The 27,749-nt window shown below is 46.0% G+C and overlaps 1 protein-coding gene across 1 annotated transcript in view; it reads left to right on the top strand.

Annotated features, from left to right (window-relative positions):
- Positions 1-27,193, top strand: part of BCO1 (beta-carotene oxygenase 1) — a 34,737-nt gene extending 7,544 nt beyond the window's left edge. The window contains exons 3-11 of the mRNA XM_004690160.1: positions 4,614-4,743; positions 6,404-6,551; positions 8,121-8,268; positions 10,655-10,872; positions 13,438-13,695; positions 20,899-21,004; positions 23,714-23,808; positions 25,221-25,332; positions 26,964-27,193. Of these exons, the coding sequence (XP_004690217.1) occupies positions 4,614-4,743; positions 6,404-6,551; positions 8,121-8,268; positions 10,655-10,872; positions 13,438-13,695; positions 20,899-21,004; positions 23,714-23,808; positions 25,221-25,332; positions 26,964-27,193 (1,445 nt within the window). The remainder of the gene's footprint in view (positions 1-4,613; positions 4,744-6,403; positions 6,552-8,120; positions 8,269-10,654; positions 10,873-13,437; positions 13,696-20,898; positions 21,005-23,713; positions 23,809-25,220; positions 25,333-26,963) is intronic.
- Positions 27,194-27,749: the final 556 nt, after the last annotated feature.

The raw sequence follows: 27,749 nt of genomic DNA, 5'->3' as shown, positions 1-27,749 counted from the left end.
GACACCTTCATCACCTGGTGTTAGGGCTGGCCCAAAGGGACACTAGGAAACTCTTTATGGAGCCCAGATGGCACAAACAAGGTCAGGTGTTGGTAGAAGTTCTTAGTAGAAGGATTCAGTCCTTCCCCTGGACATCTCTCATCTTCACTGCAAGGAACACTGGCTGGTCATCAGCCTGAGTGCTTCAAGCTCTCAGCCCCAAACAGCTCTTGAGGAAAGTACTGTGTCATTTTTTACAGATGATTGTCTAAAGCCCAGAGAAACCAAGTCACTTGCCCCAAATGCACCCAGCCAAGAAGTGGCAGCAGACAGATATCAGTCCAAAGCTCTCTGAATCCTGAATCTCCAGTCCTAAGCCTTATGCAATTCTGTCTACCACCTCTCCAGTGCAGTCCTCTGGAGGCTGCCATATTGCCCCCCCTTGGTGTGGCACAGCCTGCCATTTCTCTCCTCTCCTCCAGAACTCTCCATGGCTCCCCATTGTCTAACATGAAACTGTAAGCCAAATCTGCTAATAATACTGTACATGATTCAAGGGCATGTGGGGGGGGGCAAGCAGGGTTCTCTGGATTGCAGAGAAAATCAATTATTTCTTAAAAGGAGGTTTGTGAATCACCTGTCTCAGTATGCCTCCCATCACCTCCCATACTCCTTAAAGTTGCAAAACCCAAGACTTGCCCTTTCACTCTAGGACTTGAATGCCTGATAGCCTGAAGGGTAAGAACAGAGCCTCTGTGTTTCTAACACCTTTCCCTGTCAACTTCGAGCACTCTGAGGCTTCAGAAAACCTCCAGCCTGCTTACCCAGCCCCACCCAAGACCACATTCATTAACGGGCCATTGGAGTTCAGGTTTCTGCCATGTTTTTTTAAGTTTTATTTATTTATGCATACAGAACTGGGGTACAGGCTACAGGTGCAAGGGTGGTGAGAGGATTCACCAGAGACAGAGTGGGGAGCAGGACAGGCAGACTGACAAAGTACATTGTTGAGGGGGGCAACAGGAGAGACAGGAGAGGTCTGCTGCACCATGTGGGTCACCTCTGGGGCTGGGGATCGAAGTTGCACTGAAGTGGCTGCGGCCAGTTTGCAGTACTGTGCTTTAACCCTTTGCGCCACTGGGGAGGGTCTCCCCCTTTCCCCGCTCCCCCCCCTTTTTTTAATACCCAGATGGTTCTAATTTATAGACCGTATGGGACACCTAAAGTATGTCAAATAATGACAAAAACTTTGGAGAAGAAAACAAAACAAGCAACAGCAAAAAGAAAACAGAGGGCATGTGACCTTCAACAGAGACCAGTGGATGTTGCTGTTTCAAAAAAGAACAAAGATTTGAATAAAAGAGCAGAAAAGAGAAAGCTAGTAAAGTGCATATAGGAGTGCTCTTCTGTTTAAATCAAGAATTATTTTAAAAAAATTTTTTAACAAAGCAGGCATAGAAATGAACTCAGCCAGGTCACTCAGATATAGAATATTCAGTATTTTTTCTAAGCGACAAAATTGTCCCACAAACCTTTGAATATGTGAATGCTAAAAGCCAAAGTCACCAAGATTTAGAGGGACAAAAAGCTCTTGAGATGTGAAACCTTTCCAAAGCTAACTTTTCCAATTATTACTCCAAGGTAGCCTTTTGGAAATTTTGCTTTAAAAACAAAAGAAAGAACAAAATCTCCCTATATCTATATACAATATAGATGTTTCTTTGCACATTAAGTCCTCACATATATCATCCAAGTACCTTGGAAATTGCACCTTTAAACAAAATGACCTTTAACACCACGTTCAGTGTGGTTGAGAACATTTTTCTTCTCAATGTCATAACAAAGTGACATTGAAGAAAACAACATATTTAAAGACCTGCTGTATATCTAAATATATATATAAATGTTGACATACTGAGATATATAAATTTTCAAGAGCTCTTTTTATATATGTAAATTCCATATATATATATACACACACAATTAAAATATATATGTATATATATATATTTATACACACATATATTACATAATAGATAATGTTTGTTTGGTGGGGAGGGATATATAATTATATAATATTTGGATTATACATATATTATACATAGATATGTATATTTCTCCCTGTCCAAACTAACAAACAGAATCCAATTCTAGAAGCTTCCAGCAAGAACACATCTATTCACTTGTGTCCTTTCAGAAGGAATGTTCCTCATTGGGATTCCCCCCCAGAGGGTGGTGTAGACTGTTCCCTGGCTCCTTCTTTAGTCTCAACCTCGATGTTGAGCATCATCCTTGAGCAGTTCCAGAGACACATTGTTCTGTGACTTCTGAGCACTTGGCACTGTGAGCTGGATGTTCATAGGAAATAGGGAGCCTGTTGACAACCAGCCTAGGCTAGATGTTTACACAAGCACTTTAGGCAAATCCTCAGCCATTGCCTGTGGATGGCAATCCCCAGAGAGTGACTAGCAAGGGACAGCCTGACTCAAAGGGAGGCCATTGTGGCCCCAGAGTGGGTTCTCTGCAGCACATGGCTGGAGACCAGGGTGTGGTGCCACCAGTTCACACTAGTGTGCTGTGTCCAGGATATTGTTGGAGAATCCAGAATTTCAGCAGCTAGCACTTTCCAAGTACAAGCTGAGTGCCAAGAGTCTGAACTCCTTCTGTCCTCCCATCTCACTAGTGAGAGGCTAGTGACTGGGTTGGATGGGAAGGGTTTTCCCTTGGGTGCTGCTTAGATTCTGTTTCTTGACCAGGATATAATTTATCTGGGTATGTTCAGTCTGGGAACATCCTGTTAAGACTGCATGTATCTATAGGTATATATTGAATAAAAAGAATGGTCATACTGATTGTAGTTGCTCTGTTAGGATCTCCCAACTTATCTAACTTACCACTCATTAGCTGTGTGGTTTAGGGCTAGCTACTTAACCTCTCTGTGCCTCAGTTTTATAAGCTGCAGGGCTGTGGGTGCCCTAGCCCTTTTTGCTTCATGTAGTAAGAAAGTTGAAGCCATCAGATGTTCTATGTTGTTGCTGTTAATCAGAAAATGGCATCATGTTGGGGTTTTTGCTCTTAAGAATATACTTCTAACTGCAGTACTCTGTGTACTTGCAGTATTCTGAGGATTAAACCAGATACATAAAGTGCCTACATAGTGCTTAATACCTATACATTTAAGTTAGCTCTTAGTTCTGTTTTTCTTGAAATATAAAAGGGCCCTGATCAAGAATTTCTCAGAAGTGATTCTCTGTTCATCTCTCTTCTTTAGAATCCACTGGTCACAGTAGCAATTACAGTGGTCGCAATGTAATGGGCATTTTTCTGAGCAATTCTTTTTTATGGGAATAAAACATCCATATAACGCAGCACTTTATACACATTTAATACACTTTATATTAGGGATAGTGTATATTAATAGAATATTATTATATCGTCGTGCTGAAACTAAAGTCCCCAGTATAAATACCCCAACCCTTAGTTCCGAAAATGCCACTTGATGGTAAAAACACATCGTGATAGTACCGAGCATACATAATCTAACTGGGAGCATACATTACACTCAACAAGGAAAGTGTCCTCTAGAAAGAGAAATCAACATAATACCATTTTCTAATTAACAACAAAACAATAAGTCCCCAAGGTTTCAAATTATCTAGCAAGGGAAGCTCAAAGGCCTTGGTCTTAATGGCCACGCAGAACTTACCTCTTTCCCGATGCTTTCAAGTTCCTACCTGGGGCTCCTGCCCTTCCTGACTCAATTACAGGAAGCATCCTCCTCTAAGCCTCTGCTTACAGATTATATAGAAAGAATGAATGGGAACACCCTACTGTCTCTCCTATCCTATTGTGGTTCACATCTACTAATCCTTCAAGAGTGATTTAAGTGAAACCTCCTCCATGCAGCCTCTCCTGATGAATCTGGACATAGCGCAGCCGTTACTTTGATTTTAGCCCTGGAAGACACCACCTACCTTTTCTAAAAGAGTAAGATAACACATTGTGTTGTTTCAAGCTACTAAGTTTGTAGGAATTTGTTACAGCAGCAGTAGGAAGCAAAAATGAGTCTAGAACTATCTGGTATGTTTTCAGATTGGTCTTTATGGATGGGTTTAGGCCATATTTAGATGAATCAGACATCAGCACATGTACTAACTCTATGCAGAATTGGGCGTCAGTCACTGTGGTTGTAATCACTGTCAGCTTTTACTCTAGGGGTTAAAATTGTCAGTGTGGCCTGGATTGAATGGGGCCCTGGGGGAAACCCATTGAGGGTGGGAGGACTTTCAACCTCATCCTTTAAATCTGAACCTAACACTGCCTAGTGATTAATGTGCTGGAAGGTCAATGGACCAGTCAGCATGGGTGATGTGGGGCTAAGTGACTGACTGTGTCTGAGGCTGAGTTCCCTCATACGTGACATGCAACAGTAGCCCTGCCCTATTGTTTGAGGTCTAAGTGAGAAAATTAATAGAAGCACATTCCAGGTACTCCTTATATCTGGCACACATGTTAATAGAGACTGTGCTTATGGCTCACTTTGCCTCCCTAGCCAGATCTCTGGGACCACTGGCTTTGATTTTAAAACCTTATAAAGGTGTCATCCTGGGATTTTTCTGTTTTATCTCTTTCAGGTAATGTCTACTACTTCAACAGGTACCTGGAGAGCAATACCTACAATGCCAACATCAAGGCCAACAAGATCGTAGTATCAGAATTTGGAACAATGGTCTACCCAGATCCTAACGCAAACATATTTTCCAAGTAACTGCTCGTTTTAATTTGGTCATGTTTTTCTATATCCTTGATGGTCCAAACCACCAGCATTTCTCCTTTGACAAATCTCTTTACAGTGCTTGAAGAAGTTTATGAGTAGCTTTTGAACTGTGTAAGCTCTGCAATTCTGGTCACTGAAGGCAAGAGAGACAGAGAGCATCTGATGAAGCGTTAACTATTTTCCCATGTCTGGAGGGGGAGCAATTTGGAATTATTTATCACAATTACAAATGCACCTTCCCTTCTGCCTATAGATAGACTTGTTTGCATCTAAAATGACAAACATGCAAGGTTATTTGTGGCTGCGTCATTTGTTCTAATGAGGAGCTGAAAATAACCAAAATGTTTATCAACAGAGGAGAGGCTGAATAAATAACAGTAGAATTATACAAGAAAATACCAGGCAGATGTGAAGAGGAATGAGGATGCTTTTTATGTACTGGATGGAAATATTTCCAAGATGTACTGTTAAGTGGAAAAGGAGAGTGAGTTTTATTTATAGACATTTGAAATCTACTGGGTTTTGATACCTATGAATATATTTTTTTATTCTCTCATTAAAAATCATTGCCATCAGTATCTCTTTCTTGGTGCTCTCGATAATAGAAGAGCTATGAAAAGTGTTAGAGGTAGCCAGGGATGGAAGACTGCTTTTGCTTTTCCAGAACTGACATCATCTGACAAGTTCCAGGAGCCAATGCTAGGGCTGGCACACAGCAGCCACCGCATTCACATTTGCAGAGCCAGTGAGGAAGGGGGGTTGGGGGGGATGAATGGAAAACCACAGGCTGTGGCTCCTCCTTGCTGTTAGACTATTTAACAGCAGGGGGAGCACTAACAAGAGACTGGCCTGGTGAGCTCACTTTCCTTTTCTCCTGCTTTGTTTGACTTCTAATCAAATTAGTTGTTAGTTCTTCACTCACAATGTGCTTGCTTTCCTTTCAAAAAAAAACAAAAAACTAATTTCCCTCCCTGGTGGCGCAACGGGTTAGGACGCAGAACTGCAAGCTCACCGCAGCTGCTTCAGTGTGAGTTTGATCCTCAGCCCCGGAGGTGACCCACTTGGCGCCACAGACCTCTCCTGACCGCTCGCTGCTCCCGGCAGCTGTGTACTTCATCTGCCTTTTCTGCTCCCAACTCTGTCTCTGGTGAAGCCTCTCACCGCTTCTGCACCACTGGCTTGTACCCCAGTTCAGTGTGAATAAATAAATCTTTAAAAAAAATTAATTTCCTAAACAAATTTGAGGTACACAATGGAGACTCACATTCCTACCCAAAATGTGGATGTTTTGCCAGTCTCTGAATACTATTATAGATACATGTATATTCTTTGTAGGGTTTCTTAAAATACTTGGGAATAATTCACAAGCTCTTACTGGCTCTGGTTTGGGAGATCTTTGGAATCTGAGGAGCCTAGGAAGGCTGGATTGGCAGTCATATTTCCTGGATGACTCATTTAGTTGATTCAACATAGTGGTACCTTTGGGTAATTTCATATCTGTGTCCATAGGGTGGCCCACAGGGATACAGTACTTTTTTTGCCCTTGGTTGAAATAAATCATTTTAATTGGTAGGGAAAAAAATCATCTAGAGTAGAACTTTCCAGCAGGGTGAGCACTGACCCCTATTGGTTTGCTTCCTTCCTCAGAGCTTTCTCCTACCTGTCCCACATGATCCCTGATTTCACAGATAACTGCCTGATTAATGTCATGAAGTGTGGAAAATACTACTATGCACTCACAGAGACTAATTACATCTGGAAAATCAACCTACTGGATCTGATGGTTTGTGAGAAGGTATTGTAAGCCTACAACTAGCATCTGTTACTGACTCAAGAAGGGGACCCCTTGGGTGAGCCCAAGTGCCTACAGGAACTCCAGGGCAAGCCCCCTCCTCTGAAGCCTTTGGAGCTTGAACTTCATGAACATAGCACTTAGCACTAAACTCTAAGTTCCCTTAGAGCTGGGACTGTCACTTTCGTCTCTGTTCCTTGGGCGACTGTAATAAAATATGAAGTTTTGACTCTCACAATTCTGGAGACTAGAAAGCTGAAGTCAGGTTGTTGGCAGACTATATTCTTTCTGTTGGCTGTAGGGGAGGATCATTCCTTGCCTCTTCTGGCCTTGGTTGCCAGACATCCTTGGTGTTCCTTGATTTGTAGATGTATCATTTCAGTTTCTTTTGAAGATACAAATCACTGGATTAAAGCCCACCCAATCCAGTGTGACCTCATTTTAATTTGAATGCACCTACAGATACCTTCAAAGATCCACATACAGGTACCAGGAATTAGGACTTCTACATAGCTTTCTGAAAGGGACAGCACCCCATAAAATTGTCCATTGACCTTAGCACTGAATGGACACTCACTGGGCATTTGAATGAATGACTTTGCTGGAATGACCAGGATTCCCAGAAGTCCTACCTCATATTGACCTGAAGAGGGTGGCATTAGGCAGAGAGCAAGGATACAAAAATAAGTGCCCAAGCAGATACTTTTCCTGGGCAGAATCAAGTCAACATTTTTGCGAAAATCAATAGACCCACTTACAGTCTTCTCCAGCTGGGTGTTCAAGCCTCAGTGTCTTCACAGTACATTTTAATGATCCATTAAGAAGAGTGCTTTTCTTAGCTGTGAAATTATGCCCAGCTCCTCTCAAGCTAGGCAGCACAGATCCTACTGACGTATGCTTTTACAAAACTACAGCGAGGGAGCATTAGGACAGCGGAAAGCACTGCCCGATCCTCACACTGGAGGTTGTGCTGTTTAGGGAGGAAGGACAGAAAGCTGTGCCCCATTGTCCTCTAAGGGAGGCCTGTTGGCAGCTGGGTCATTACAGAGCTTGTTAATCAAGTTTGCTTAACCAAAATTTCTGGTTACATCTCCATTCCCAGAGTTACTGTCAGAGACACCTGGAGATTTATGCCTCTGTCAAATGCAAAAGAGGAGAATTTAAACAACGTAAGCAGAAAGACATGGAACAGTTCGCTCTGTGGTCACCTCTCTGCCCAGATCATTGCTCAGAACTCCAAATGGTGCCATGCCCTGTCTCCATGGGAGCAGACACCTGGCAGGGCCAGGCAGCAGGGTGGGAGGAGCACCTGTCACACAAAGCACATGCAGGCCACTCGTGCCCCCCCACCCTCCACCCCCCCACCCCAACTGCTTACATATTGGAGGTCTCTGTGTGGTGATATCAGGTTACGAGTGTAAACATCCTCTTTCAAGGTGAATGAAATCTCCCTTATTTTCAGCTCAGGAGTGCTGAAAAAAAATTCATCATCTCTCTGAACCTAAAATTAATCTTTTCACAGTATTTCACCTTCTCCCTTTTTTAAAGTCAAGTGGTTGTCATGTTTTGCAGATTGATTATCGTAAACATGTGGGTGTGAACGTGGCCACAGCGCATCCTCATTATGATGAGGCTGGAAATGTTATTAACATAGGCACATCCATCATGAACAAGGGGAAGACAAAATATGTGATATTTAAGGTCCCTGCCACCGTGCCAGGTAGGTCACTGGGAGAGATAAAGAAGCTTGGTACCTTCCAAGAAGCTCTGGTTTTTGTTGATAACAAATTCAATCTGACAATTTCCCTCACAGGTGGTTTGGGTGACCATGACCTCACTTTTCTCCCTTGGAAAGACAACTTACTGGCAGAAATGAATCCTGTTACTATTCTAACCTTTTCTTTAGGTTCCAGTTCATCAGTTAATTTTTTAAAATTATTTATATATATATTACATCATTCTTCATTTTTGTACAATGAATGCTTTCTCTCAGGTGTAGTCCTTGTGAAATTCCCACCACCAATTCACCCATGTACTATCAAATGTATCCATCCATCCATTCATATTCCATCCACCATTTATCCTATTTATATCTTTTCCTTAGGCTCCAGTTCACTCATTTATCCATCATTCATCCACCCTGCCACCTCCTATTCATGCATCCATCCCCCTCATTTACCCATCCACTTATCCACCCTATTACCCACTCTTCCTTCCCTCTCGTGTTTCCTCCCTCCCTCCCTCCCTCCCTTCATCCATCCTTCACGCCATGCATATTTTAGTCATGTAACACATCTTCATATGTTAGCGTTGTTCCATCCACTTTTATCCCAGCCCCTGAAGCCAAGCTCCCAACTCTCCCAAGTTGTTCAGGGAGCTCAGCTCTGCTGGGATCCACTCCAGATCTCCACCCTGTTCTCTGGGCCTTCTGGACCTTCTCCATGTAGGGCTGGGAAACAGGCTGATTGTGATTGCATGTTGCTGAGGGGGAGGAGGGAGGGGCTCCTAGCCCTTATTTTCCAGGACCCTTCTGGGAACCACACCCCAGAGGCCAGGCCCCCAAGGCCTGGAGATCATGCAGAACGACAAGGGTGCTCGGCCTGACCTTCTAGTTTTGGAAAACTGGTTTCTAGCTGTGATCCTACTGCTCCCCCTCCCCCACAGGCCTGTAGAACTTCCAGAGCAAATTAGCAGGCTCGGCCAGCAGATGTGCGTCCCCAAGGTCAGAAGGTACAACAAGTATTATAGTTAAATGGACTCCCATTAATTAAGCCAATAGAGGGATACAGGGCCTAGCTGAGAATGCCATTGCAGCCTGGGCCACTTGAGTTCTGGGCACCTATTGCAGAGATGGACTGTGAGGGCACCCTTCCATGGGCCTGCAGCTCACAGGAGCCACCAGCACCTCCTCTGAGCACCTGCTTCATGCTGGGGGCCTCCCTGGGATTCATGGAGGTGCCCTGCCTCTCAGCCAGGCTGCTTCTCATTTCGGTTTGCTTTGTGCTGCATTTGTTTTGTGAAGAAAAGAACTTCCCCACAGCCCCATGGCATCCCACCCACCACTGCTGTTTATGGTGTGCCCAGGTGGCCACAAGAAAGGCAGGACGCTTTGCCGATAACTCATTACCAACCTGCCCCAGGTCTGGGCGGGGAGGCCTTCTGGCCGGTGGTGACTCACCCCAGCAGAGGCTTAAGGAAACCCAGTGTGTTTTGAGTTGCTTGGGTATTTGGGCCCCAACACCCAGGAGGAGCTGCTGACAGTGCTCCACTATTTCTTCCTGTTCTCTGCGTGATAATCCTAAGGAACAGGGTAGGTAGCCACACTAAGGGGCTCTGTCTCCTGGCCCAAACCCTGAAAATTTGGCCATCACGAGAGGGACCATTCTACCAAACCTCAGTTTCCCATATTTTAAATGGGACCCACACAGCTTCCCTCAACTGTGACAATATATTATTAGCCCCCACCACAGCAGGCCCTGAGTTCATTGCCAGTGCTTCTCATGGGCAGTGCTGGGAGCCTCACGAACACCCTAGGAAGGGCATGCCAAAATATGGGGCGCAACCAAACAGAAACCCACATGCCTGGAATTGAATGGAAATGCAGTGTGCAAGCCCAGCCCCATCCCACATACAGATCACACCTCTCAGGTGGCCAGGACCCCCCAGGACCCAATGCTCATTCAAGTTTGAGAAGCCTTGCTCCAGGCAGGCCTGAGGCCCTCCTTAAGGGACAGGAGAGTAAATATTTGAGCTTGGGCCTTTGTAGTGGAAAACAAGCAGCTTGAAAGGATCTGTAGGCTGGGGCAGGGCTGGGGTAGGCTCTCTCGACCTTACACAGCTCTGGCTGAGGACCACAGGCTGTCCTGAGGACCTCTGGCCCAGAGGCTGGACTCTGGTGAACTAGAGGGAGCGGGGCTGAGTGGGAAGGGCTCCAGGCTTCTCTCTCCTCCCCACGCCCCTGCAACCAGGCAGTACCCCCCTTTCCTCCTGCTCACTTGTCACCCTTACTCCAAGGGGGCCCTTGGCTACAGGGTGGGTTTGAAAGACCTGGGTAGGGGTGTGAAGTCCAGGCAGCCTGACTGGGTCCTCCTCCTTACTTCTCCCAGCAGGCAAAAGGAAGAACTGCTGGAAGCACGCGGAGGTGCTCTGCTCCATCACCTCCCGCTCCCTCCTCTCCCCAAGCTATTACCACAGCTTTGGAGTCACAGAAAACTACATCATTTTTCTTGAGCAGCCCTTCAAGTTGGATATTGTCAAGATGGCGACAGCATATGCTCGGGGAGTGAGCTGGGCGTCCTGCCTGACCTTTCACAAGGATGACAAGGTAAGGCCAGGCTGGGCCCACACAAGGCATGCCACCAGATCAGGGTGTCCCCAACAGCAGACTCTGAGGTAGAAGTCAGCACGCAGACGGGAGGGAAGGAGATACCATGCAGTCTTGGGGCTACCAATATCTGAGCTCCTGGCAGCCTCTATCATCCACTGACAAGACGTTCCCATATCTCTGAAGCCAGCGTGTAATGTCAGGGATCAGAGAAGAAGGGCCATAGATAATTTAGACATCATAGTGATAGAAAGCTCTGTTCAATGGCACAACAGAACCATCATCACTTCAGATACACCCAGTGCCCAACGGATGCCCATGTGTGTGTGCACACGTGTGTTTGTGTGTATGTGTGTCCATAGGCCTGAATCATTGCACATGTGTGTGCATATATGTGTATGTGCACAGGCATCTGTGTAGATAGATATGGATACACATAAATGCATTTACTTTTTTCCTGTTGTTACTTGTGACATGTATCAAGTGATTTCTCAGTGGATTAAATACTTAAATATTTAAATAATACACAAGCATAGAAAGCAATGTGCCACATCCTCTTCTGCCTTCCCATCCTCTGCCTCCTTCAGAGGAAAACATCACCCTCCTTTCATCTTCTTCCTCCTCTTCTTTCTAGGCCTCATGTGCATCTTTATGTCTCTGTCTCAGGTACTTGCCCTTCCAGTCCTATCCTCTCTCCTCAATGAGGAGAGTGAGATGTTTGAGGGAACAAAGGGACTATGTGAGGTCCCTCTTCTCAGAATCTTTTAGTTGCTTCCATCTTCCTCTGAATACTATCCAAAGGCTTCACTCACCAGCCTGTATATCCCCACACGCCCTTGTCCCCAGCACTGGCCACCTGCTCCCTCAACCTTCTGTGTCTCCTGTATCTCAAACCAGCCAAACACATTCCTGCCCCAGGACCCTTGCATTTTCTGCCCTTTCCATCTGCCTTGTTTCTCTGCAGATGTGTTTTTTCCCTCTGTATCCAGGTTCCCAGGTCCCTGATGTCTGAGGCCTTCCTTGATGGCAACTCTTATAAGAGCTCCACCTGGCTTTCTCCCCCACCACCCTGCTCCACTTCCTCATTGTCTCACATCCTGGCAAGGTCTATGCTGGATCTTTGGTATCAGCCTCACCCCCACTGGGATAGAAGGTCCATGAAAGCTGGGGTTAGTTTTATTTTGTCTCCCCAGTTCCTGAAGTAGCTGACTTGTCAGAGGCTCTCTCTGTGTGGGCAGGTGGGTGAGTGGTGTGAGGATCTAGCAAGGCAGCCAGCTGAAGCTGGGTTTGCCTCACAGTCATTTCCCCAACATGGCTGAGAGCCCCTGAGGGCAGGGCAGATGGCTCTGGAGATAGCTTTGGAAGGAAACTTTCAGAAAAGTCCTTGTAGCTGACCTGGGGATTGGGATAATGGGAAAGAAAATGCATAAAATAATCATCCCTGTATCCTCTCTTCATACCTGACCCCTCGCTCCCTATGGTTCTATCAAAGCCTTCCTCTTGCTTCTGGGACTAGAGAGATAGAGCCAAGTATGCCAGAAGGAGACAGCCAGAGAACAGCCTGGAATGTCCCTTCATCTCTTGTAGAAGGAAGGTGGTTGAGCCAGAGCTACCCAAAGAAAGAAACACACACACACACACACACACACACCTGCATGCATACACATATACACAGGCATAACCATGCATACACACATACATACACACACACATACACAGAAACACAAATACATGTATGCATGTGTACTCCATACATGTATGCACATGCATACTCACAGGAAGGCTCCCTGACAGGCATGCATACTCTAACACACACACAAATACACACCGGTGTGCACACAAACGCAAGGCTTTCGTATGTACATGCACACTGACACACACAAATACACATGCACATTCATACACATACACACTCTCACACATCTTCCCTTTTGGATTTGGAAGCTGGAACTGCAGGCAGAGCTAGTCAAGCCCAGAGCGACACTGCCTTATGACATCCAGGGTGCGTGTGGAGCCCTGAGCCCCACGCGGGCTCCTTCACTAGAACCCAGCATGCACACAGCAGTTCTTCAGGGCAGGTGGTTGCTGCGGCAACCACATCAGGATAAATCAGAAAAGGCATTAAGAAACAAGGTGTGGTTTGGGGCCGGGTGTCTAGAAGGACAGGTAGGCTATAGGGTTTTAGGGACCCTGGCTATGGATGAAGCCCAGCAAGACCTAGAGCTCTGGCACCTGCAAGGTTCTCCCCCACTTGGCCATTGCCACGGAGCTGACATGTTGCCACATGATGGTCAAGTGGAGGAGGAGGGACAGTGCACCCTTAGGGGTCTCCCCCAAATACTGTCTTCCTGGTAAGACAGAGGCCCTATGGTGAAGCTTCCCTCCTCTCAGAAAGAACTGATCATGCTACCACTGCCACTTCCAATTTCTGAAAACTGCTTGGCTGGCCCTCTAGGGTGGCTCAGGGCCACCAGCTAGTTGGTGTGTGGGTCTCACCCCGTGTCCTATGCCCCTTGCTGGGTCATCAGAGGAAGAGCTGACCGCTGGGTGTTCCTCTTCTTTCAGACTTACATTCACATCATTGACCAGAGGACCAGGAAGCCTGTTCAGACCAAGTTCTACACGGGCCCCCTGGTGGTCTTCCATCACGTTAACGCCTATGAAGAGGACGGGTGCATTCTGTTTGATGTTGTGTCTTATGAGGACAGCAGCCTTTATGATTTCTTCTACTTGGACAACCTGACCCAGAAGTTCCAGGACAACGTCAAGCCCAACTCCATTCCTACCCTCAAGAGGTTCGCTGTGCCCCTCCACGTGGACAAGGTAAGGCTTGAAAAAGGCCCATTTCACTCCTGGGGAGATATGGGCACACCTGGGAATTTGCTGGTGACCTCTACTTTAAAAAAACAGAAAATATCTTTATTGTTTTTCCAAAAGTGACAGATAGTCATGTAGATACCTTAGAAAATATAATTGAGTAAAATGGAGGGAGGGAATCACCATAAATCTATTGTGGATATATTTGTATTGCACCCCCCAAGTTTCTATCTCCGTATATAGAGATGAATGAATATGTGTAATATGTACATATTGGTATATATCTATAAAGCTGTTAAAAATTATGCGTAGTATGATTCCTTTCTCTAAAATTAAAATATATATCTATATATAATTAAAGTATATCTACCTAGCTATATAAATAGATCTATATGTTTTAATTATTTAAAATATGTATCTATATATAATTTAAAAATATATTTACATACTTTATGTGTTAATTAAACAAATTGATTGACTTAATTGGGGACAGAAATGACAGCTATGATCACCACAATATATGTATTGATTATTTTAAATATATCTCTTAAAATATATACATATATTTGACACATATTTCTATATATTTCTATAGACTTTAATTATATATAGATTATGTTTTTTTAATTTTAGAGAGAGGAATAATACCCTGTGTATTTTTTTTTTTTAAGATTTATTTATTCATTCATACAGAGCTGGGGTACAGGCCAGAGATGCGGAGGGCGAGAGGATTCACCAGAGACAGAGTGGGGTACAGAACAGGCAGATCGACGAAGTACACTGCTGAGGGGAGCAGCGGGCGGGTCAGGAGAGGTCTGCCTCGCCATGTGGATCTCCTCCGGAGCAGGCAGGAATTGAACTCATGCGGAAGTGGCTTTAGCTTCTTAGTGCTGTGCTTCAACCCGCTGCGCCACCAGGGAGGGCCCATACCCTGTGTATTTTAACAACTTTTTTGAGATATAATTTACATGCTACATACTTCACCCATTTTGGTTCATTCAGAATTGTGCAACCAGCACCATCTTTCTCCTCTGTCACCCTTTAACCATCAGCTGCTGTTCCTTCATTCCCCAGGCCTAGGTCATCTCTCTATTTCCTTTCTCTGACGATTTGCCCTCCTGGGCATGTCCGTATGAAGCGCTACATGGAGCGTGGCCCTTTGTGGCTGGCTGCTCTCACTGAGCACAGGGTTTCCGGGTCCGTCTATGACCTGAATCTGTCCTTGATCCCTGTTTTTGGCAGAACATGAACACACTTTTTGGTGTTTTTCATGTATTTGTATATCTCAAGCTCTTTCCCTGACATTAAATCTTCCTTTTAACATCATTTTAAACATGTGTCTGACAGCCCATGGCAGGAATGTGTAACCATTTGCTCACTCGGTGCCTTACTGTTGAGTAGCCCCATTCTTGCATTAAAAATGACCACTAGGCCAGATGTTACTCTCAATTAAGGAGATGCTCACCAGGCCTTGGGCTTGGTTTCAGAGGCTCCAGAGGCTTCTGGCTCTAAGGACTCACTGACTTCATGCTTTAATTAATTTAAATGAAACTGAATTCAGTGCAATTACATTTTGATGGCTCATATTTGCTAAAGGCTCTGTATCTTCCAGGCACTTTGCTAAGCGTTTTATTTTCGTTACCTCATTTAATGACCAAAACAACGTATGGGAAAGGTCCTCATATTAGCGTCATTTCACAGATGAAAAAACTTGCTAGGCTTGCAGAGGTTAAGGTCAGTCGCAAGGTCACTCAGCCAGTGTGGCAGAGGTAATATTGCACCTGCACCAGCCTTTCCCTTGAAACATACTGTAACTGGGAAGGTGTGTAAGTCTGCTGTTCTCCCAGGAGGGCTGACTCCTAGAAAGAGCCCCCAGATAGGACCCACTGACTGTCTTAAGGCCTGGGAAGTAGAGGAAGCTCCTGCAGAAGGCTGGGGTGTGGGGTAAGGGGTTTAAAGGACTTCTTCACCCTCCCTGAGGGGCTGTTTTATGCAGGATTCAGCCAGTGAACAGGTCAGTGTCAGAGCCCAGGTTTGTCTGACTACAGACTTAGAGAGAACTCCCCTCTGTCTAGCATTTCCCTATTGCAGTCATTGTTTATCTCTGTCTTGATGTTTGCTATACTTCCTGATCATCTCTCTGTAGCATTTACAAGATCATGATTTTGCTTAAGTCAACTGGCTCATTACATAACAGGTTTGAAAGGAAACATCACTAGCCAATGGAAAGCCAGCAGTGTCGGCTGCAGACAAGCATGGGCATAAAGCAGTGGAAATAAAGCAGAGGTCTTATGCCCTAGCAGACACTGTTGCTTGCCAAGACCTGAGCTCTGTCAAAAAGAAACTTTTAAAGCATTGGGTGTCAAAGGCATAGTAGCACATAGCAGAGATCTCTTCTTGACCCCAGACAGAAAGATTGGAAGAATATTTCTACCTGTGTGATTCAGGGCTTTTGAATGAGTGGCTGTGTTCCCCCACAATCATCACTTGGGCCCCTGACCCAACACCCCTACACCCTTACTCTGGGAAGTATCACAGTGTGGTTGGTGCCTTGGGTGGCATCTCCAGATTCCAGGGAGCTGTGGGGGTGTCTCAAAGCAAACAGGTGGAAATCACGAGGCCACACCCCACCTCACGCCAACCTCAGCTGGGATGATGCACTGAGAAGAAACACTCCCTCCCACTACCCACACACCAGGGGATTTTATAACCTTTTATCAGTCTCGAGAAGTGATTTCCTTCCTAGGAACCAAGCTAAGAAGTTGAGCACATACATTTTAAAAATAAGCAATCTGCTGCCCTGAAACAGTAAAGAGCCAGCCCTGGGAAAGGTAGCTCTGGTCATGCTTTTTAATTGCTTTTTATTGTCCCTTAAAAATGTCTTCTTGCTTCACTTTCAAGTCGCCCCACCTGCATATTGAAATTGGAAGGTCAAGCAGGCAGACGTGGCCTCCATGGCCAGATGCAGGCTCCCATTCTAGCCTTTCCAAAAAGGCTAATTAGGGACTTGAGCATGGGTGATGCCACCCTTTCTCAGTACCTTTCTCGTTCAGCCTGGGGTCTTTGCACCACCCTGTTTTCTGCCCACTGTCCTCCCAGCCTAACCTCAGGCAGGAATCTCCAAGAACATGCCTGTGCTCAGCTCAGGCCAATGGAGGCAGTACCTGCAGGGATGGGGCCCGAGGAAGGTATGGTCTCAGAGCCCCCAAGGGATTCCTAGGCCAGTCAGGAAGAGTCTCAGAGTCTGGCCACTCCTGCTCAGGCTGCAGGCCCCAGTGTCTCTACTGCCCTCAAGTGAGTTTGTACAGCCTCATGGCACCCGCTGCTCCTGGCTCAACGTTAACTCAAGTATAAGGACCCTGTTCAGTCCCTTCTTCCTGTGGAAGCTCAGGGAGGCCAGGACTCTGTCTTGTCAGCAGTTTGTCCCCTGAACCTATGCCAGGCTTTGGTTCTCATTTTAAATGAATGAAAGAAAACCATGAAGCAGCCCCCCTAAAAGGACATGGGGTATTCCTGTAGCGCTTGGAAAATTTCCCAAGTGGAAAGTGCTTTCCTCACAGAATGGGCCAGAGTAGAGTAAATTTAAAGCCTGGATTCTCCCAGCTGCCCCAGATTCTCTTGCATTTGGGCCAGCAGGGGTCAACAGAAGGGAGGGCCTGTTGGCACCCTGTACCTGTTTATGTAGGGTGTGCGGGGGCTGTCTAAGGCAGGGCTCCCCTGGGAGGGGCTTGGGTGTGTGTAGCAGTCCCAGGGCTGCCTTTTCTGGCCCTGCCTCTACGTGGGGTGGGGGGGCCTTGAGCACCTGACTTCACCTGCAGCCATCACGTGGGCCCCAGAACTCACTTAGTAAGTTTGCTGTGTGTCTCTAGATGCAAAACTGAAGCTTTAGTAACAGGAAAAGCTGCTGTTCATACTGCTTGCACTATTTACTAGGTGCCATGTATCAGGCTTTTTCTGCTCTTAGTCCCTGACAAGAGTGCCTTGAGTTCTGGGCCTTGGCACTTTGTAGAGCCCTGATCTGGCCTTTCCTTACCAATATCCCTGACCATTAGGGGGTGGGGGGGGTAGGAGGAGGGAGTTGCAGGATCAAGGGGTGATGCGCATTTAAAAGGACTCCTCCCCCCAGTCATGAACTAGACACTTGGGGCTCTGAATCCCCAGCTCAAGAAGCTGCTTCCAGGGCCTGCCTCTACATTCCTCAAGGCAGGTGGTGTCCACCTCAGCACACGAGGGGACCAGGGCTACTGTTGGTTGGTGATGTTAGCAGGACAAGGGGCAAGGAGAAGGGGCAGGGGTGGGAATAGGGAGCACAGTCTGGAGGCAGTCTCCCATCTGCCACCCTCTTCCAGCTCAGAATGCCAGGAGACCCCCAATTCTAAACTCACACCAGTCCTTCCAGACTGGTGTTGTGGATAGAATTTGCCAAAATGAAAACATTCTCTCTGTCCCATACAGTTGCCACCAGCCACTTACGCTGTTGAACTATGGTCTATGTAGCAGGGGAATTGAGTTTTTGATTTGACTTCATTGTCATTTAGCATTACACCAAGTGGTTTGCCATGTTGGCCACTGCAGTGCCTCAGCATTCTGAAGCATGATGTTTCAAGTAAGGGGAATGAACAGTTTGCTTGAAATATTTGGACATAGGGTTGGTAGACATCGTGGGTCCTGTAAATTTTAGGCATGACTGAATGCTTTGCACACTTCTCGCCTAATTGGTAGGACATCCCTCTGAGTTATTTATCATTCCCATGACTATAGAGGAGGGAGAAAGGCCCTTGCTGACAATGCAGAATTATCCATGGGATTTGAGTTGGGACTGGAAGGCATGTCTGTCCTGCCCCAAGCTAACGACAATGTGCCTGGCCCTGGACCCAGTGTTTTCATAACCAAGATTTAATTTAATCCTCACCATAATCCTCAGACACAGGTCAAGGCAACCTCGCCTCTCTTCACCTTGTACTCACCACCCATCCCAAAACTATAGCTCACCCCTTTATTTTATATACAGTGAAGCAGGCTCCAGGAGACCCAAAGGTCTGATCAAGTTTATAAAGGCAAGGAATCAGATCTCACACCCAAAGTCAGTGGTAGGGGGTGGTGGGGATGGGGGGGGGTAGTGAAATGCTGCTGTTTATGGGAGTTTCCTCAAGTTTAGGGCTTTCAAAGCAAGCTGAAGGATTTGTAAAATTCTGGCTGGAATTTTACAGCTGGAATGCAGTTTCTTCCCAAAGCTGAGCATGTCAGCCGCCGCAAGCAACCGAGTCATGTTGGTTACTGCTGTGTGTGGAAAAATTCACAGTTTATCCCTCGACCAGTCTGACCAGTTTCAGGCTGGAGTTACAGGCCTGCTCTACAGATCGGCTTCCTGAGAATCAAGCCTGGGACATGCACAGGAGGCCAGTTGCTGTCACGTGCCTACCCAGGCACTGGGCAGGGCCTCCCGCTGAGGTGGTGTCTGGGGAAGGAAGGTGGAGGCGTTCAGACTTGTGTTTATCAGACAGCAGTGATGTGCCGAGCACTGGGCGACCGCTTCTCGCACTTCACCTCATGAATGCTTAATCACCACCCCGCAGAGCACATGTTTTGCCCCTTGGCAGTTGAAGGAAAAACTTAGTGAATCACCCATTCATCCCACAATTACTTCCTGAGGGCTGACTGTGTGCCATGCATTTGAACCAAATCTGGTCTCTCCATTTAGAGGGGAGAAAGCGTAAAAGAAGGAAGCAGCATCATAAAGGCGATAATGACAGCATGGGACAAGTGTCTTGGAGATTCTGTACATTGAGTTCTTTGGGGATATTTGCTTAGAGACCGGCCGGATGAAACCCACCAACAACACCACGGCCTTTGCGCCTGCCCCTCCCTCTGCCTGCAGTGCCCCTGTTCTGAGCAGAAACATTGTGCGGCTAAGGTCTGGGCCAATGCTCTGCTTCTCCCAGTAGCACCTTGAAAAGCCACTTTCCTTCTCCAGGCCCATTTCCTCTTCTATAATCTGAGGGTTTGAACCTAACAAATAGCCAAGGGCTCTTCAAGCAAATTTTCCTTCTCACCTGTTTTTGTTTGAATAGGTTTTGTTTTCAAATAGTTGCATTATTAGAACCTATTTAAAAAAATTTTTTTAAATAAAACAGTAGCAGAAAGTTTAAACAAGAGGTCAGCTGTACCAATAAATCTCCCCTGTGAGTTCTGTGAAGTCCACGCCTGTGGTCTTGCTCCTCCCATCCTCCCCTTCCTAAGCTGAACCCGTCCCAGGGGTAGTGGCTGTAACATGATCATAAAAAAACAACAGCGATGTGGGGGGCAGCAGCAAACATCATCTGGCTCCTCCTGTTAGCCCCATCCTCTTGGGAGCCTCCCATCAGACGACCTGATTGAATCCGTGCAGTTCCTCAGCCATGCCTGTGCTGCACCTCGTTCCATTGATGCAGAAACAAGATGCTAGTGACTTGTCCGAGGTCCCAGAGCTGCTCTGTGGGAAAACAGGGAATAGCAGAGGCTCAATAAATATTTCATCGGTTGTGTTCAAGCCCTCTCCAGGGTCACGGATGCTATGGATGGTGAAGTTCACCCGAAAGAGTGAGGTCTCCTTGTAACTTGACACCAAGGAATGCCTATGAAAGATGGTTTTCTCCCAAGTAATTGCTGTGGCATGTGGGTTTTCTTTTCAACAGTGATTCCTTTTCCGAAAATTCTGGATGTACAAATAAGCATAGAAAAAGAAATGAAATCTACCAGCTATATTACTATTAATATCTGGTCTATTCCTCCCAGACTCTCTTCAGTGTACATTTATGTGAACGAGGTTGAGCTCAGATGGCATGTGCAATTTGCTCTTTCCACGCAGCATGTGTGCACAAGCACTCCCCATGTCATTATGAGCTCTTTCTAAACAGCATTTTCTGTGTGAATCATCCGGTATTTAAAAAGTGAGAACTTCTTGCTACATTACTTTCACCTGTGAGGGATGAGGTGGCCCCAACAGAGAGTCAGGGATTTGGGGCCTCTGTCTGACCACCTCCAGCCTTGCCACCTTGGGGAGTCACTTCAAATTGCTGATCGTCACTTTGAACTGAGAATAAAAACACCAAAAATAGAGTAGTTGCTTCCTGTGGTTAACGTGAGCCCAGAGCAAGCAAAAGCGTTTTTCCAGCATGAACAGGAGGCTAGATAACACATTTTCATGTTTTGGGGAACTAAATCTTCCAGGATGCAGAAAAAGGCTCAAATTTAATCAAACTGGCATCTACAAAAGCAGAAGCCCGGAAGGAAGAAGATGACCAGGTCTACTGCCAACCAGAGGTGCTCCATGAAGGTAAAATGAAGGTGTCCTCTCTCTGCTTTCAGGGGCGGGCAGAATTTCAAATGATCCCTGTTCTTTACATGATACCTCCTTCCATGCAAAGAACCTGTAAGGGGATGAAGGGGGTGAGATGGAGGGAGCCTTGGGATGCCCCCCAGTGGAATGCATTTGTCTTCTGTCCCTTCAGTCACCCCCACAGGAAGACTGGAGTGGACTTTCATGGAGGGGCCCCTGTTGAAAGCTGTAGTGTATAGAACAGGCACAGCCCACTTAGTTTCTTGCCCGGCCCTACAGAGTAGGTGCTATTTGCCCCACTATGGGGAGCGATGGGCCATTAGAAGGTCAGGCCACAGCCGCACAGAGTGTCAAACACAGCAACTGGTGCTTCTGAAGCCAGAGCCGCAAGAGATGGAGTCTGGTGGTTCTTTGGAGTTGGGAGCTGGACACAATGCGGTGTTGAACATCTCCCTGGTCTTGACCCTGCTAGGTGCCAGTAGCACCCCCACCCGGAATTGGAACCACTCAAAACGTGCTGAGACATCACCAGAATCCCATGGGGTGCTACCACTGCCCTAATTGAGAGCCACTGGTCTAGAACACAAGCCTATGAGGTGGTGCCCTCATTTCTGTGTCCAGCCTGTCACCAGTATGGGAAAATCCTAGCTGAGAGAGTTATGTGCTCAACATTTGTGTGGGGAACAAAATATTGGTTGAGGAGCGCACAGCTAGAGAGCAGTCTGTGGTCCAAACCGAGACCCTTCCTGCATCGGCTGCCCCACGCCTGCCTGGCACCAGTATCTGCAAGACACAGTCCTGGGGTATCTCCTTGGGGATTTGCCCACCAGACATCACTTCTGTCAGCAGCACCCCATGGCACCCAGAATGGGTCTCGGCATTTTTCAAACAACATTACTGAGACTCCTCCTAGGTGTGGAGACATCAGTTTCCATCTCCACACACCTGCCATAGGGTATGGGCAGATGCAGGCTTCCAACGTCACACAGGCCTTTTGTTTCTGGAAGAGAATTCTTGTTACAACTGTAGGCAATACTGAGAAAGGTGACAGCAAATTGCTCATAAGCTGCCTGGCTGTGACCACCCTTTTGGACCTACCTGCCTAGTCTCCTGTCCTGCAATGCACTTTGGGACTCTGCTAAGCCCTCTCCTGGGGAGTTCACACATCCTCTCCTTTTATTTCTTCCTGATAGTCTCATCCTATTTTGTTAACATTCTGTGAATTTACCCACATACAGGGAATGGCTTGGGGCTGGCCCATTGTCAGAAGAGATAGCCGTTACTGGAACCTGGCAAGAGATAGCCGGTATTAGAACCTCTCAAAGGAGCACATGTTGTTCTTGTTATAGACCTGAGGATGACAGCGCTGACAATAATCCTTTAACTTGCCCACCGACAGGCAATAAAGCCAGCATCTGACTTTGAAAACCCTTAACCTCTGCATTTATGACTTTATGAAATGTGTACCAGACCTTCTAGAATGTTCTAGGATGGCTTCTTTCACTTCATGAATGTAGGCCGAGTACTTCCCCACATCCTAGAGATTCTTCAAGAGCGCACCTTTAATAAACATGCAGAATTTGCCGGGGTGAATCATCTTTTACATAACCAAGTACCTCTGGCTGGCCATTTACTAGGTGGGGGAGGGAGCGGTAGAGGAGGGTGGATGGGCCTGAGGCCATCATGGGAAGACTCAGGCTTACTTTGGGGCCAAAGGCGACATCTGTTCTTGATTTAAGTAGGTGGTTGATCAGGTTGATCTGTCTCTTAGAAGTTTCCAGATTACTGGTCAGGGAGAGTATACGTTTTCCCAACTCCATGGTCCATTCTTCTCAGTCCTCTAGGGCCTGATAAACATTCCTACTGAAGGCTTGTTCAAGAGGCCTACATTTGACTCCATCTCAGCTTCCTTCTTCCTTGAATATTCTATTTTCACTGACTTTTGGCTCTGATTACCTGGGTTATTTCATAAGAGGGGTCTTTTACTTCTTACTTAGAAATTTAATTTGAGGCAGTGGGCATTTATATAGGCAACATCTTAACACTTTGCAGATAACAACAACAAAAAGATATGAGTATTTTGCAGAGTGAAAACAGCCTAGACAACAAAATATAAATTATCAGGAGGTGATAATCCCAGTCTAACCCTTGTCTCTTCATTTGTAACATAGTAGAGATGATTCTATAACCACCCCTTTTACACTTAATCTTATGTTATGAACACTTTCCCATGTTACTAAAATTTTTGGAAGCATTGTTCTTACATAATGTCATTACATGAACTCACCAGATATATTTAATTACTCCCCATTGACACTCCTTTCCACACATTCAGAAATTTCTTTTACACCCACACACAATACCTACCCATGAATTCTTTTTTTTTTAGAGCTTTAAGAAATTGCATTAGACTCTGATTTTAATCTTGCAGTTCTCTTTGATTCCTATCTTGGGTAATTAAAGATGTTTATATACTTAACTCAGGTCTATCTAACCTTACTCCTGAAACATCTAATAGAGTGGGAGTAATTATTAGAGGCCACCCCCTTCTCTGCTAGAACCACATCTGACCCGGTACAGGGTCTGGATCCAATTTAGGGATTCTGGCTTGGGAGCTCTTTTGGAAAAGATGTCCCACTTGGCCAGAGGGCAGATGTCCCCAGCTCTTGTTGATGGGGTCTTTATCAGCTTTGTCTTTCACCCTAGGCATGGAGATGCCGCAGATCAATTATGCTTACAACGGGAAGCCATACAGATATGTCTTTGCTACCGAAGTTAAGTGGAATCTCATCCCAAGCAAGGTACAACCTCTGTGTGATCTTGGACTGACTTTCCCTACGGCCATTGTTTCTGCCTGCAAAGCTGAGTTTTCAGACTGTGCCCTGGATCAGAATAGAGAAGACAGGAGGGAAGCCCTTTGGGGACTGAGGATTTGTCAGAATACATTTGCAGTAATAAAGAACCATCCCAGACAGAAGGAGGTGTTCAGGAAGGAGATCGTGGCTGGAGTTTATCCACTGATTTCTTTACTCACTAGATGTTTCTTGAGCACCGATTATGTGCTCCACTGTGAGGATCAGAAATTGGATAGGAGGATCCCAATCCCTGCCCTTAAGGAACTCACCCTCTCAAGCAAGCAGGTCATAGCAGAAACTTGGAGGATTCATTCTGGTATTTAAATTACTATTTTTTGAACACTTAATGTAACCCAGGGACTGCTAAGTGCTATACAGGCATTACTCTTCCCTAATGTCTTCACTTTTTAATAACACAATGGAAAATCTCTTTTTTTTTTAATGTAAACAGGTCAGAAATGTAGAAGACAATAAAATTCAGGTTCCCACACAACCCAGGGGCTGCTAAGTGCTATACAGACATTACTCTTCCCTAATGTCTTCACTTTTTAATAACAAAATGGAAAATATCTTTTTTTTTAAATGTAAACAGGTCAGAAATGTAGAAGACAATAAAATTCAGGTTCCCACACAACCAGGTACACACCCCAAGTCACTCCCCACTAATCCTGCACCCTAAAGGAGAGCCAGCCTGTCAGAGAGAAAGAAAGAAATCTAGGGGCTGGCACTTTTAAAACAACAAAGAAATGGTGTTATTCTTTAAATGATTGCTTTGAATACATACTTTTTTATGATATAAAGAAATACTGTAATGTAATATCCAATACTGGGTAAATTCAGGAATTTTATTTTTTTATTTTTTAAAGATTTATTTATTTATGCTTACTAAACTGGGGTACAGGCCAGAGGTGTGGTGGTTGAGAGGATTCACCAGGGACAGAGTGGGGAGCAGAACAGGCAGATCTAGGAAGTACACTGCTGAAGGGAGCAGCATAGTCAGTGAGGTCTGCCATGCCATGTGGGTCAGCTTCCTGGCCAGGGATCAAACTCGAGCTGCAGTGGCTTCAGAGAGCCTCATAATGTGGTGCTTTAACCCATTGCGCCACCAAGGAGAACCCAGGAATTTTATTTTTTAAAGGAGTTCAGTGTGCAGTGTCAACTTTGTGGTAGCAGGACAGCCTCTGCTTAAAGTTGGGGAACAAAGAGAGCTGCTTTTGTTTCTCTTGTTAAACTGTCCAGCAGCCATTGACAACTGGAGCGCCCCACCCACTCCATCCTCCTCGGTGCTTTCCACTTCACAGGGAGTAAGCCCACTCTCTGGTGACTCATTCGTGTGTCTCTGCTCTTTGGATGTACAGATAATCAAATACGACCTTCTTACAAAGTCGTTCATGGAGTGGGGAGAGGAACACTGTTGGCTAGGGGAACCTGTGTTTGTAGCCAAGCCAGACGCCAAGGATGAGGATGATGGTAAGACACTGGGGAGGAGAGCCCACGTACTGCATCCACTGTTACCACCCCTCAAACAGAGACAGCGTTTGAGATTACCTGACACCCTTTCCCACCCTATCACATAGCTGCTGGAGTCATTGACACCCCTCACTTCTCCCAGCAATATCCAGAGAGTGTCACAAAGCAGGCCAGCTACCCCAAGTCTTGGTGTCAGAGGCTTTTCAGGGTCTGGTCATGTGGACGTGGTTGGTTGTCTGTGGGGTTGACCTTTAGTCTTCAGCCCCTCTGCAGGTTAAGCTGACACCTTGTGGCCCAAAGGTCCTCACTTAAACCACTTTTGGGCTAGGTTAGATGATGTGACCCAAGGGAAATAAAGCACCTGTCAGACAGGTCATTCTACGCCCTTCAAGGTCACCTCCAGGGCAAAGGTTGGGCCTCCCTTTGGGCAAGATTAACCTTTTTACTATACAATAGCTTACTTCCTTCCCACTGAACAATATGCACCCTCCCAGAGCATAGAATATTGCCTCTAAAATTCATTGCAATAACTGAGTCAGAACCCTTCATTCTCCCTAGTGTGAACAATTTTTGTGAAGCACCTGAAATCTGTGGCCCTTTCTTTTCTAGGTGTCCACAGAACCTAGAAGTCCTTTCCATTCTTAATTCTGCCTTTGCCCCAGAAATGCCCTGCCCAGACCTCTGGGGATGCCAAGGAGGGTAACTAGGAACAGGGATGGGGTTACCTGCGCCTGCAGGGGAGGGCAGGCTGCCCCATGAGCCTGCCAACTGCTTCCCTCAGGTGAGACAGGAGTGGTTTTCTACCTGGGTCACGATTCCTATTGATTCTGCACAGCATGGCTCACTAGGTGGGGGACCAGTCACTGTCATGTGTCACTGTCCTCTCCAAGGTGAAGTTTGTGGTATCACCTCCCACTGAAGCCAGCCTCCCTCTGGGCTGGGCCATTGCTTCCCCCATACTGTCTCCATTCACCAAAGGAGAGGCTTAGAAAGGGAAGGAGCTTGCTTACGTTCACATACATGTCCAGTGCCTCCAGAAGTGGGATTTGAATCCCAGTTGATCTGACTTCAGTTGTCTGCAACCACTCAGACAGGGAAGGCTGAGAGAGGAATCGTGAATGTTTGCTAGAAGTTCACATGCATGAGTGTCCCTTGAGAGTCAGTGCTTAGAAGGTTTCTGTTTTGCAGAGGAAAACTGAGGGTGCCAGTATTCTGTGGAATGTGCCAGAATTGAATCAGACTTAATTCGAATATTACTGGTACAGGCTTAGCCATTGATGAGGCTGTGCAGACTGGAAGCTGATTCTCATGAAATTGAGTTTCTAAATAGTAGAAAAATAGCCATTCTTCAATGCATGAGTAATTTATAAAGTTCTATCATAATTGTCCATGCAAGAGAATCTTTCTGCTATCCTGCGAGGGTTGGGGGATTATCTCCAGTCTGAGGTTCAGTGAGACCCCGCCTAAGCTAGAACAGAGTCAGGTCTCTGGTGTTTCTGTCCTGCTCACACAGTGTGCAATTCATTTCCCTTCTGTTTTGATTAGCTACTTTAGTTCAAAGAGGGCAGGGAGCAGACTGAGACATGTATCCCTCCACTTTTTACGAAGTGTTTTTTCTTATTTCTCTGAAGGAATTATCTTATCCGTGGTGATCTCTACCATTCCCCAGAGGCATCCTTTTCTGCTTATTCTGGATGCCAAAAGTTTTACAGAATTGGCTCGCGCATCCTTTGATATAGAAATGTGCCCGGACCTCCATGGGTTTTTCATCCCGGCCCTGGACTGCGAAGCAGAGTTGGAGCATCCTCCTGTGGAGGAATTGGAACAAGCTTCACTGGATGACGCGGCCTCAAGGTCCTGACAAGGTAGAGGCTGAGGTCCTGGAAGCTCAGGGCCACTGGCAGGCCCCCATGCCCCAGGCCCCCTCGGAACCAGAGTCTTCGTGTCACTTTGCATATTCTGTGGTGGCTTTGAGATGAAAAGTGTGGAGACAGGTCTATGCATCTTTCTTTTTACACTGAGCGTCCAAACCTTCCTCGAAAGTTCATTGGCTGTTCATTCATCAGCTCTAGACCTCTAGCAAAGCTTCCTTCCTTTATCAAAAAGACTGTAACCATGATTCAGAAGCTGCACTCTATCACGCAAACTCTTCTTAGAATGAAAACCACGGACTCATTAGAGAAACAGCCAAGTTGTTCTCATTGCGTCTTCTCCCTGCCCTTCTCTTCCTGCCCTCCCTTTTTTTTCAGTGGCCTAACTTGTGTGTCCAGCAGTTCTGGCTTCCTCAATCATGCCCTTTTGGTAAATTGTGTGGCCAGAACACATGTTGCTTTGTGGTCAACCTGTGAAAGGTATGGCATAATATAAAATAATAAAAACTTGAAAGTCTATTCAGACCTTGCTCTGTTTTACATGGC

The sequence above is a fragment of the Condylura cristata genome, unplaced genomic scaffold, assembly GCF_000260355.1.
Source record: "Condylura cristata isolate star-nosed mole 26May11 unplaced genomic scaffold, ConCri1.0 scaffold00028, whole genome shotgun sequence".
In the NCBI taxonomy this organism is placed as follows: domain Eukaryota; kingdom Metazoa; phylum Chordata; class Mammalia; order Eulipotyphla; family Talpidae; genus Condylura; species Condylura cristata.
Note: the sequence above shows the minus strand (reverse complement) of the source record. Positions and strands in the feature narration are given on the sequence as shown.